This window comes from Ranitomeya variabilis, chromosome 1, assembly GCF_051348905.1.
Source record: "Ranitomeya variabilis isolate aRanVar5 chromosome 1, aRanVar5.hap1, whole genome shotgun sequence".
Classification (NCBI taxonomy): domain Eukaryota; kingdom Metazoa; phylum Chordata; class Amphibia; order Anura; family Dendrobatidae; genus Ranitomeya; species Ranitomeya variabilis.
This window is the reverse complement of record NC_135232.1, coordinates 315,229,472-315,242,152: the sequence shown is the minus strand read 5'-3', so window position 1 is coordinate 315,242,152 and position 12,681 is coordinate 315,229,472. Positions and strand designations below refer to the sequence as shown.

At 41.9% G+C, this 12,681-nt stretch overlaps 1 protein-coding gene across 1 annotated transcript in view; it reads left to right on the top strand.

Moving 5' to 3' along the window:
- INPP5J (inositol polyphosphate-5-phosphatase J) overlaps positions 1–12,681 on the top strand; it is a 104,056-nt gene that overhangs the window by 37,709 nt on the left and 53,666 nt on the right. Inside the window, exons 3-5 of the mRNA XM_077297339.1 lie at positions 2,141–2,248; positions 2,651–2,759; positions 11,526–11,642. Of these exons, the coding sequence (XP_077153454.1) occupies positions 2,141–2,248; positions 2,651–2,759; positions 11,526–11,642 (334 nt within the window). The remainder of the gene's footprint in view (positions 1–2,140; positions 2,249–2,650; positions 2,760–11,525; positions 11,643–12,681) is intronic.

Genomic DNA, 12,681 nt, shown 5'->3' with positions numbered 1-12,681 from the left:
CCTGGAACTTTTCAACCTTTTCCCACATATCATGCTTCAAACATAAAGATACCAAATGTAAATTTTTGGTGAAGATCGTTTGTGAACCGCAGTTTTCAGCTCTTTCCACAGATTCTTGATTGAATTGAGGTCTGGACTTTGACTTGGCCATTCTAACACCTGGATACATTTATTTGTGAACCATTCCATTGTAGATTTTGCTTTATGTTTGGAATCATTGTCTTGTTGGAACACAAATCTCCGTCCCAGTCTCAGGTCATTTGCAGACTCAAACAGGTTTTCTTTAAGAATGGTCCTGTATTTGGCTCCATCCATCTTACCATCAATTTTAACCATCTTCCCTGTCCCTGCTGAAGAAAAGCAGGCCAAAACCATAATGCTGCCGCCACCATGTTTGACAGTGGGGATGGTATGTTCAGGGTGATGAGCTTTGTTGCCTTTACGCCAAACATATCGTTTGACATTGTTGCCAAAAAGTTCGATTTTGGTTTCATCTGACCAGAGCACCATCTTCCACATGTTTGGTGTCTCCCAGGTGGCTTGTTGCAAACTTTAAACAGCACTTTTTATGGATATCTTTGAGAAATGGCTTTCTTCTTGCCACTCTTCCATAAAGGCCAGATTTGTGCAGTGTACGACTGATTGTTGTCCTATGGACAGACTGTCCCACCCCAGCTGTAGATCTCTGCAGTTCATCCAGAGTGATCATGGGCCTCTTGGCTGCATCTCTGATCAGTCTTGTACTTGTTTGAGATGAAAGTTTAGAGGGACGGCTGGGTCTTGGTAGATTTGCAGTGGTATGATTCTCCTTCCATTTCAATATGATCACTTGCAGAGTGCTCCTTGGGATGTTTAAAGTTTTGGAAATCATTTTGTATCCAAATCAGACTTTAAACTTCTTCACAACAGTATCACGGACCTGCCTGTTGTGTTCCTTGGTCTTCATGATGCTCTCTGTGCTTCAAACAGAACCCTGAGGCTATGTGCCCACGTTGTGGATTGATGTGCAGATTTTTCCGCACCGTTTTTGAAAAATCTGCAGGTAAAACGCACTGCGTTTTACCTTCGGATTTACCACGGATTTACCCTGGATTTCCTGCATTTTTTGTGCTGATTTCACCTGCAGTTTTACACCTGCGGATTCCTATTGAGGAGCAGGTGTACAACGCTGCGGAATCCGTACAAAGAATTGATATGCTGCGGAACATACAACGCAGCATTTCCGTGTGGTATTTTCTGCACCATGGGCACGTGGATTTGGTTTTCCATAAGTTTACATGGTACTGTAAACCTGATGGGAAAACTGCTGCGAATCCACAGCGGCCAATCCGCTGCGGATCTGCAGGCAAATCCGCAACTTGTGCACATAGTCTGAGACTATCACAGAGCAGGTGCATTTATACGGAGACTTGATTACACACAGGATGATTATATTTATTATCATTAGCATTTAGGACAACATTGGATCATTCAGAGATCCACAATGAACTTCTGGAGTGAGTTTGCTGCACTGAAAGTAAAGGGGCCGAATAATATTGCACGCCCCACTTTTCAGTTTTTGAATTTCCACAAAAATTTAAAATAACCAATAAATTTTGTTCAACTTCACAATTGTGTTCCACTTGTTGTTGATTCTTCACCAAAAATTTACATTTGGTATCTTTATGTATGAAGCATGATATGTGGGAAAAGGTTGAAAAGTTCAAGGGGGCCGAATACTTTCGCAAGGCACTGTAGGGGAAAGTGAACAGCAGAGATGAGGTGATTATTACCTTTTTTTGTAACTTTTTGCTGGTCCCGTATGGTTTAGTAATTTTGCTGAATTTACACAGAGGGAATTACAAAATAAATCTGTTTTCTGGAGAATATGGACTTTTGTAAAATACACAAAGAATGTAATTTCACTCAGATAAATTCCCCCAACTCTAATTCTGAGCATGTGTTTATGAACAGAAATGTGACTTCTAGTTTGGGGATTTGATTTATTGCATTCTTGCATGTAATGCAAATACTGTATGATACTATCCCCAATCTACATTCATTTTTAATTGTTTGTTTTCCGGTGCCGATTCTGTAATTGTTTGACTAAACATTGTGTTCATGTTTTCCCGCTATTGTTGTATATTATGTCCCTGTGCAGGGTATATATCATCACGTGGAATGTGGGCTGTTCTGTGCCACCGTCAGACCTCACCGGTCTTCTCTGCCTAAATGCTGGAGATGGCAAGACCGATATGTTTGTTATTGGGTAAGATATAGCCTTAATATCCTATCCCTTAAATGTTACAATAATAAATGAAAATATCTAGCCGCTTTTAAGTTCCCATATACTTTAGATAGCTGTCGGTTGATGGTTTGGTTAATCATTCGGCTGGCAGCCATCTCGTCTGAATCTCTCATACAAAAAGAAACTAGTGCTTCAATGTTCTTTATAAAGGCCAATGCCAAAAATCTCTGGCAGCAGCTTTTCTTGTAGAGAACAAAAGGGTCAGCAGTCCGAAATCGGACATGGCAGATCCTTATTTTCCCTGACATACATATTAGACAGCCGAACCTGTCGATAATGGCTGGTATGGCCACAGTTAATCTAATAAATATGTGGGCCTTTTGGGTTTTCATTTATCAGCCTGTTCATACTATGTTTCTACAGGTTACAGGAGGTCAATTCCATGATCAATAAGCGTCTGAAGGATGCTCTGTTTTCAGATCAGTGGAGTGAAGTGTTCATGGATGTCTTGAGCCCCTTCAGCTATGTGCTGGTGAGATTTGCAGCAGGAAAGCATGTAGACCACTGCTTGTATTATTATATATCGATTTCTGTCTGTTTATTGCTGGGCTTGTGCTCTGTATATGCCCATAATGGAGATTTAATACCTATGTGCACGTGTGTGTATGTGTATAATCATCTATCTATCTATCTATCTATCTATCTATCTATCTATCTATCTACTACGGCTATTTTTTTTTGTTGACCTGATGAAGGCATTCCTGTGACTACCTCATTAAGCAGCTGAATGAGTCAATCTACCGCAATATATATATACAGTATGTATGTATACAGCATATATTAATACTATATGGACAAAAGTATTGGGATACCTACACATTACACCTACAGGAGCTTTTATGACATCCCAATCTAAATCCATAGGTATTAATGTGCAGTTGGTCATATCTTTGGAACTGAGTCAGCTCCCACACTTCTGGAAGGGCTTCTCACAAGATTTTTGGAGTGTGTCTTTGGGAGTGTTTGCCATTTTATGCAGAAGAGCATTTGTGAGATTAGACACATGTTTGATGAGAAGGCTTGGTTCATCCCAAAAGGATTCTTTGTGGCCCATTCGGGTTCTTCCACATCAAACTCACCCAGCCAAGCCTTTATAGACATTTCGTTGTGTACTGGTGCACAGTCATAGATGAACAAAAAAGGGCCTTCCCCATACTGTTCCAACAAAGTTGGAACCTTAGAATTGTCCAAAATGTTTTAGGATGCTGAAGCATTAAGGATTCCTTTCACTGTAGCTAAAAACCTCTCCCATACGTACTTGACCAGTGTTGTCCAGAACCGCTGATATCACAGGTTTGAACGACCATCTAATGTGTATGGGGGTGCATGATGATGGTTGGGCAGGAGATCAATTTCACATGTATAATTTCGGACTGCTGATCGCGCTGTTCTCCCAGAGATAAGAAAGAATACAGAAGCAAGCGCTCCTGTGTATGGGAGAGTCAGCTGAGATAGCTGTGGGCCAAACAGCCAAAGCATTGTACAGCTGACAGCTGTATGACATCTAATATTTTTGGCCAGTTTAAGGGACCTAGACCAACCTCTGAAAAGTAACCCCATAGCACTCCTCCACCAAACTTTACAGTTGCCACAATGCAGTCTGACAGGTAACGTTCTCCTAGCAGTCACAAAACCCAAACTTGTCAATCAGATGACAGATAGAGAAGTATGATTTGTCACTCTGCAACATATTTCCATTGCTCCAGAGTCCAGTGGCAGCGTGCCACTCCATACAATCCTTGGCATTGTGCTTGGTGATGTAAGGCTTGCATGTTTCTGCTTGGTCATGGAAACGTATGCAAAGAAGCTCCCAACACACAATTTTATGCTGATGTTCATGCCAGAGGACGTTTGGATCTTTGCAGTTATGCTCTTCATCACTCTGTGACCTCACACTGTAACTTTACATGGTTTTGCAACTTCACGGCTGAGTTGCTGTGATTCTTAAATGGTTAAAATTTTCAGAAATGTCTTGAGATGGCTTCTTACATTGGTAAAATATTATTGGGGTATGTTTCCACGGTCAGTAAACGCTGCGGGTTGGACCCACAGCGGCCAGATGTTGCAGCATAGTGGATGGGATTTAATGAAATCCTGCGTAAACGGACATGCGACGCGTCTTTACAGACAGCAGCATGTCAATTTATCTTGCGGAGAGATAAATATCACCCTCACAATGTATTGGGTGCGGTGATTCCGCACGGTTCAATGAACACATGCGGAATCACCAGCGTTCAAAAGCCGGCAGCGCTTTGGATGGTGCGGACATTTGCTGCGTCCAAAGCGCTGCCGGTTTCTGCCTGTGGAAACATACCCTTACAGTACCACACTGGTATCAGTGAGCTCTTTAGAACAACCAATTCTGTCACAAATGTTAATATAGGAAGATTGCGTGACTGGGGTCTGTATTTTATACACCTGGGGCAGTGGGACTGAATTAAAAAACCTAAATGCAATGATACAGAGGCTTTAAAATTCTTTTGTCCATATAACGGTAGCTTATGTAGGAATTGCTGCCTCACTTGTCTTGTTGACAGCATAACTACCGGTAATGAAAAGCTTAAATACAATGTTTCCACAGTAAAGTACACTTGGCATATATTTTGCTGTGTTGCAGCTTGGTAATGCCAGAAATTTAATGCTTTTAATGGATTACTTTTGGCACTGGGCTGTTTTCTGCATTATCATTGGTCAGGAGAGCTGATTACTATGAATAATACATTTGCGGTGTAAAGGAGGGGCCGGAGCTCTACTTTAAGGCTGTGTGTACACGTTCAGGATTTTTCGCGGGTTTTTTTTCACTATAAAAACGCTATAAAACGCTTAAAAATGATATATATAAGAAGGATGCACTATCTCAAATTTGATGATATAATGTAAAAAGTGCTAATTACCTCTTGGTAGGAGTGCGCACGGACCCTGGAAGTCTCACATCCTACCAAGAGGTAATTAGCACTTTTTACATTATATCATCAAATTTGAGATAGTGCATCCTTCTTATATATATCATAATTTATTTTACCCCCTATATGGGGAATGTATGGTTCTCTGTTGATCTTTGAATTGATTATGGGTGTTTGATTTCCCAGTTCCATGCGCCCTACCTGTTTGCTATTTTTCTATTAATAAAGATTATTTATATATTGTTATTTGTGAATTTTGGGTCGTCTTTGGGTCTTCTGACCCACTCCTCTTTGTCAATGTATATTAGCGACTAGTTCGTTTATTCAGTCCTCACGTTTATCAGCATAGTTACATTTTGTTTCATTGTTTGAGTTTTCTTTTGGGGACTCTGTACTATGCTGACTTTTGTCGTACTTCTGTTTAATCAAGTTATAGAGTGGCAAGATCTTGTGGCAGATACAGGCATTGTAGGTGGAAGGACAGCTGGTGTTGGATCCAGACGACAAGAGGAATGAGGGCAGGCGTCTGGTGCTGGGGTTCCTGGTGCAGGGCCTACTGGTGACATCATAGACCAGGGACAGAGGAGAAGAGATTGGGTGCAGGAAAATAAAACATCGTCAACGATGAGAAGTCGTCAACCAGGCAGAAGGTGCGGGAACCAGCAGCAGTATGCTGGCCTGGATAACGAGACGGCCATTGGATTACAAATGCAGAGGGGAGAGGTGAGGGTCAAATGGAAGACAGGATTGGGAGAGAATCATCAGGACCAAGAGTGTCTATTGGAGAATGACTAGATTCTGGATCTGTGACTGGCAGGATTACAGCACCTGCACAGCCTATTGATTATGGCTCTATATTTTGTCCGTAGCAGAATAATAGATTGTCAGGTTTAGGGATGGGAGGGTAGGGAGAGTCCACTTGTTCACTTTTTGAAACGTTTAGTTCCTTTCTGGAATGGGTGGCGAGGGAAGTTTCTAACATTGTCCGTCATTCATTATTTGGATGACTTTTTGTTTATAGGTCCGCCTGAGTCAGTAGTTTGTAAGAATTTATTAGGAACCATGTTTTGGATTGCGGAGCATTTTGGAATGCCTTTAGCTGCTGAAAAACAGAGGGACCTATCACACAGTTTAGTTTTTTTGGACATTTTTGATAGGTTCAGTGGCTATGGAGTTTCGGTTACCTGAAGATAAGCTGGTGTCACTAGAGCAGGAAGTGGACAGAGCGCAACGTTGACATTGAGAGAGATGTAGTCATTGTTGGGAAAATTGAATTATGCCTGTTGAATTATGTCCATGGCTCAATTATTTTGCAGGAGATTAGTGGCAGCAACGGCGGGGGTGCAAGCCCTGCACCATTGTTTGTGCTTCAAAAAGGAGCGCATAGATGAAGTAGTGGTTTTGGGTACGTTTTTGAGAAATTATAACAGGCGGTCCATAATTCAGAACGAGGTTCAGAATAAAGTTGATCTTAATATTTATACGGATGCTGTGGGTCGTGAAGGTTTTGGAGCCTATTGTGTGGGGCAGTGATGTGCAGGCAAGTGGCCCAGTGAGTGGAAAGAGCAAGGTTTCATGAATAATTTGACATTATTGGAGCTATTTCCAATTGTGATAGCTTTGTCCATTTGGGGAAAATAATTTATTAACCGCTTGATTAGGTTTCATTGTGATAACATGGGGTTGGTAGTTATTATTAATAATCTAGCGACTTCATCCCCACCAGCAATGAAATTAGTCAGGGAATTAGTCTTGCGTTCATTGAAACTGAATGCTTATATGGTGGCGATCCATGTTCCAGGAATTGAGAATTCCATTCCAGATTCTTTATCTCGATTTCAGTGGGATCACTTTTGCAAATTGGCCCCAGAGTCTCAGGATTCGGGATTGTAGTGCCCGGGGCACCTGTGAAGGCTGGTTATCGAGGATCGAGACGGCTGATTTATGGTTCGGTTGCTGACCCGTAAGTGGGAGGCTTATGAAGTGGCTTGGCGAGTATAGATAAGCTGCATAATGTATTTGGGGGGGGAGGTCACTCTGCATAGGCATAGAATGTTTGCAGTTTTGTTTTTTTAATTAGAAAAGCGGAATTGCATTGATCGGTAGCAAAAATTACGGTAATAGTTTTATAGTGGCACTGGTGTTTGGATTTAAACTTCGGAGACTAAAGGATGTGACTAAGGAATTAATGGTTAGTCAGTTTATAAAGGGTTATAAAAAGGGTCAGGGATTAAAGTATAATCAACGTTCAGTTTAATTTGACATTTTGGAAAGACTTGGAGGGCAGTCGGGTTTTGTTTGCATTTTAGGGTTTGAGACGGTTTTATTTAGGTTAGCATTCTCATTAGCCTTTTTTGGGGTGCAGAGAGTGGGGGAATTAGTCTCACCAACGAAAATTAAAGGAGGAGGTTTGTTATGGAAAGATATTTGTTGTTCGGATAGAGTAATGGAATTTTGGATTGGAAGCTCAAAAACCGATCAGACTGGCAGGGGCAGAATGGTTTTGTTGGGGTCAGTGGCTGGTTCAATGATGTGCCCTTTATACTGATTTCAAGACTACCAGCAGCTATTGATGGATAAGAAGGGACCCTTGCTGCACCATGAGGATGGGTTTTTCTTTCACAATACCATTTTACAGCTGATATGTGAAAGTGCTTGGGCAAGTCGGGCTTGGATTCTTCCTGTTTTGCTTCTCATTCTTTTCGAATAGGTGTGATTTCCTGAAGTTCTGGCAGGTGTCTCCAAAAACGGTTGTAGTATGGTCTGACATAGTGCTTAGAAGAACTAGTAGAGCAAGATCCCCAAAAGATATTAATAGGGCAAGGGTGAAACTGAATAAAGCTATTTCAGGTTTTGTAGCACATAATGAGGGGTTAGGCATCCTGACTTGGGGCAAGGGGAATTTTTTAATGAGCGATGGGGTACATCTGAATTTGATTTGAATTGACTTGTGGGCACTTTCCATTCACGAAGGGATGGAGCTTGCTCTGGAGTTGGTTGGGGGCATACGCACTTGAGGTTTCAGAATGCATTTGCGGTGAGCAGGGTCCTTGGATTTGGAATTTGTTATGATGTGGAATTTGCTTGGATTGTTCCCTTCAGAATGAAATTATGATTGGATGATCTGGCACTTAGTGGGGCTCCGGACAGGAAAATACTTTTTTACATGTGTCGGATCTTGTAGCCCCAAGGACCTCCCCAATTTTTTCAGTAATTTACATTTTTTGTTAAATTATTGTTGTTTGTTAATAAATGGCCGCTGTGGCCAATTATATGCGGAAAGGATGTTTCCTGTGTATTATAATAATAACATTATTATTATTAATAAGAAGAATGGGGCTGGGGGAAAAATTAATAAAAGGATTGTTTCAATGGAACGATTTGGACCAGGGGAAAAATTAATAAAGGGATTGTTTCAATGGAACGATTTGGACCACACACTGTCATGCAAATTAGTTCATTTTACCGTTATTTACAATTCATGGTCATGTTCTTTTTTTAGGAAGTGTCTGCATGTGTAAGAGCAACTCAGTGCGTCGTGCCGACGTACCGACGCACGTTGTGAAATTTGTGCACGACGTGGGCTGCGGATGCAGTTTTTCAACGCATCCGCTGCCCATTGTAAAGTCCGGGGAGGAAGGGGCGGAGTTTAGGCCGTGCATGCGCGGTAGAAAATGGCGGACGCGACGGACAAAAAACGTTCACTTGAATGTTTTTTCGTGCCGACGGTCTGCCAAAACACGACGGATCCATTGCACGATGGACGCGACGTGTGGCCATCCGTCGTGATCCGTCGCTAATACAAGTCTATGGGCAAAAAACGCATCCTGCGGGCACATTTGCAGGATCCGTTTTTTGCCCAACACGAGGGATTGCGATGGATTAAAAAAAAACGCTAGTGTGAAAGTAGCCTTAGGCCACGTGCGCATGTCGAGAATTTGGTAAGTTTTTTACCTCAGTATTTGTAAGCCAAAAACAGGAGAGGAACGATCAGAGGAAAAGTGCAATAGAAACACGCCACCACTTCTGTATTTATCACCCTCTCCTGGTTTTGGCTTACAGATACTGTTAGGGCTGGCGGAACGCACCAAATAATATTAAAGAGGATATAAGGTGCGTTCGCAGCCCTGGGTCCACCGTGCAGAGATGACACATGCTGCTTAGTAATGACGGACAGTATATGGTGGTATAACGAACACGTGGGTTAACTTCACCCAGTATGTAGGAGGCGAACCCTGTTGCGTCACAGGGCCGCAATACCGCAGAGTAAACGCTAGTGTTTTGGTCACAGGACCCTGCCCCAAGGACACGGGGTTAGAGTCCCTCTAGACCAGTGTTCCCCAAGTCTGGTCCTCAAGAGCCACCAACAGGTCATGTTTTCAGGATTTCCTTAGTATTGCACAGGAGATAATTGCATCACCTGTACAGGCAAGCATTCAATGACCTGTGCAATACTAAGGAAATCCTCGAAACATGACCTGTTGGTGGCTCTTGAGGACAGGAGTTGGGGAACACTGCTCTAGACCCACTAGTATTCGGCGCTGCAACTGCCATGCCAGGGAAAAAGCTCTGGCAGACACCACTAACCACCCTAAGCTTGGGCCAGGAAAGCGCACTATTTGCGCATGGTGCCGCTCTGACGGACGCTGCTGTAGACGCAGTACTGTCGTGCATTGTGCTGGATGGCACAATCTGGCACTAGTTAGCTCCAATCACCCACACTCAGACAACAACGTTAGGGAAGGGGATCAATTTAGGAGCTTTCATCAGATTGCATACACACATCCACCCATACACGATTTTCGATTTATACTAGCGCATGGCCGAGCAGCCATGCAAACCTTTTATAGCTGCGTCCTTCGGGGCTTTCCCCGTGGTCCAATCAAGACCGCTTCAGGACCTGAGCCTGTGACCCCCGACCTCCAATGAGAGGTCGTCCCATGAGCATGCTCAGTTGACAAAAAGCAGAACTTAGTCCCTGGATCGTCTGCTCGCCGCTGATTAATGCTGGTTATAATAGCTGAACCTGGGAGGGCAGCAGTAACCAGATGCTCAGCATCAGCTTGAGCAAGATGCTGGGACTGACATCTCTGCTGAGCAGGCTCCTCTGCGACTGGGGAAGAATGGGAGACTGCATAAGACATGGTTCGAGATTCCCCCTGTGCAGCGGCGGGAACTCGACACCTAACAGATACTGATGCAAAAAAACTCCCCAAATACACAACGTGTGCACGTGGCCATAGACGTAATTTAGCCAGTTTAAATGTAGTTATATGCACCAAATAAAATGAGAGGCGCCTATATGCTACATTAGAGCTCTTTATATTCAGTTTCTTACAGTTGCTGGGTATCCTGTTGAATGAAATCTTTTAGTAGCACTTATCCATTATATGCGGTGACACAATGGAATGACTTGCTGATGTAACTTGATTTGTATTGATTTACTTGTCCGATTAACGTAAATGTGTGCGGAGACTAGAGAAGATGTCTGGTGGTAGCAGAGCCATTCAGCAAGTCTTTGGGACTGATTCATAATTGCCTTTTTTCTAGTGTTTTGACTTGAATACCTCTCAATGATCTTTTAATTCACAACAAATTCGTCAAATGATATGCGCCTTTTTCAAAGTTGTTTTTTTTTTGTGGTTTAGTTTTCTTTCTGATTTTTACGTCAGTGCGGGTTTTCCAGATGTTTTTGACTGTTTCTTCAACTACGACTTTTTCAGAAGTCACAAATGTACTCTAGTCCACCCCTGATATGATTTAATGTGCATCTGATATTTTGGTGCAATTTTTGCCCCATTTTGCGAAACGTGCAACTTTTTGTGCTAAGAAGTCGTAAAACAAGTCAAAGACAGGGAAAAAGAGCACTTTTGATTTTGAACAAAATTCATGTAGCGTGTTCAAATATTTGAAGAATTTACTGCAATGACTACCACAAGACAAAAAAAGCTTCATGAAAACCACAAATGATAAATTGGAGCCTTAGATAGGGGCTTTCTCAACAGCCATAAGGGCCCCCAACTCATTATGCTGTACAGAAAATCAATTCAGAGAGGGATTGGAGTATAGTTGTGCCAAATTGTGGGACTTTTGAAAAAGTCGTATTTGATGAATTAGTCTAAATCGTTTGATGAATTTGTCATGAATCAAAAAGTCACTGAGTGAGAAGTATTCAAGACAACTAAATTGATGGAAAAGCAATGATGAATTGGGCCCAGTGTTATCTGTTACATATCAAAGCACAGCAAGGCTTCAGTTGTTACTCATATTTAATAATGCGCTTTTTATTGTTTTTCACACAACAATTTCATTTGCTGTCTGATTTATTGTCATAGGTCAGCTCTGTGCGGATGCAAGGTTGTCTTCTGTTGGTGTTTGCAAAGTATTTCCACCTTCCCTATCTACGCGATGTACAGACGGACTGCACAAGAACTGGCCTAGGGGGTTACTGGGTTAGTATACTGCAACAGACTATTAGTCTTACTGCATGCCACGACTGCAATGTGAAGAGTCTATGTACCGAATATTGCATTGTATTCCCCTCTAGAATCACTGGTTCTAGAAAGGAAAAGAGCCAATGTTGTCCAATAAGATAAAGCAGGTGAAATAAGTATTAAACATGTCACCAGTTTTCTACGTACATTTCTAAAGGTGCTATTGACATGAAATTCTCACCAGATGTCTGTAACAACCCATCCAATCGCCACAATATACAACAGAAAATTCCAGCGAATCTTTCCTATTTGACAATTAAAACCATTTTATTCTTTCATCTTTAAAATAATCCATATGGCAGAAGTCCTTAATATACACAGGGGATCAAAAAAAGGGCACACTGCTGCTTTATGTGTGCAGACTACGCGTTTTGACCTTCTTAGGTCTTCTTCTTGGTCCTGTGTATATTAAGGACAAAAGAAAGATTAAAATGGTTTTTAATTGCCAAGCAGGAAAGATTTGCTGGAATTTTCTGTTGTATATTGTGGCTGCTGCATCATGGGTGTGCCTCTCCCATTTCAATTCCATGCAGCTTCCTGGCAGTAAGCAGATCTCCAAAGGACGACAGACCGGGTGAGCTAGCTTCAACTTTTATTATTTAGACAACCCATCCAATCAACACAGGCAAAGGAATCAAACCATAGATGTCTATAAATTATGTGTAAAAAGGAGAAATGATACAGAAAAAAAAGTATTGAACACTCTCTTATGAAAATTCAATTAATACTTTGTGAAAGAACCTTTTTTGGTGATGACAGCTTCAAGATGCCACCTGTATGGAGAAACTAGTCGCATGCATTTCTCAGGTGTGATTTTGGCCCATTCTTCCACACAAACTCTTCAAATCCTGAAGGTTCCGTGGACTCCCTCTATGAACTCTGAGCTTTTGTTCCTTCCATAAATTTTCTATCTGATTCAGGTCAGGTGATTGGCTGGGCCATTCTAGCAACTTTATTTTCTTTCTCTGCAACCAATTGAGAGTTTCCTTTGCTGTGT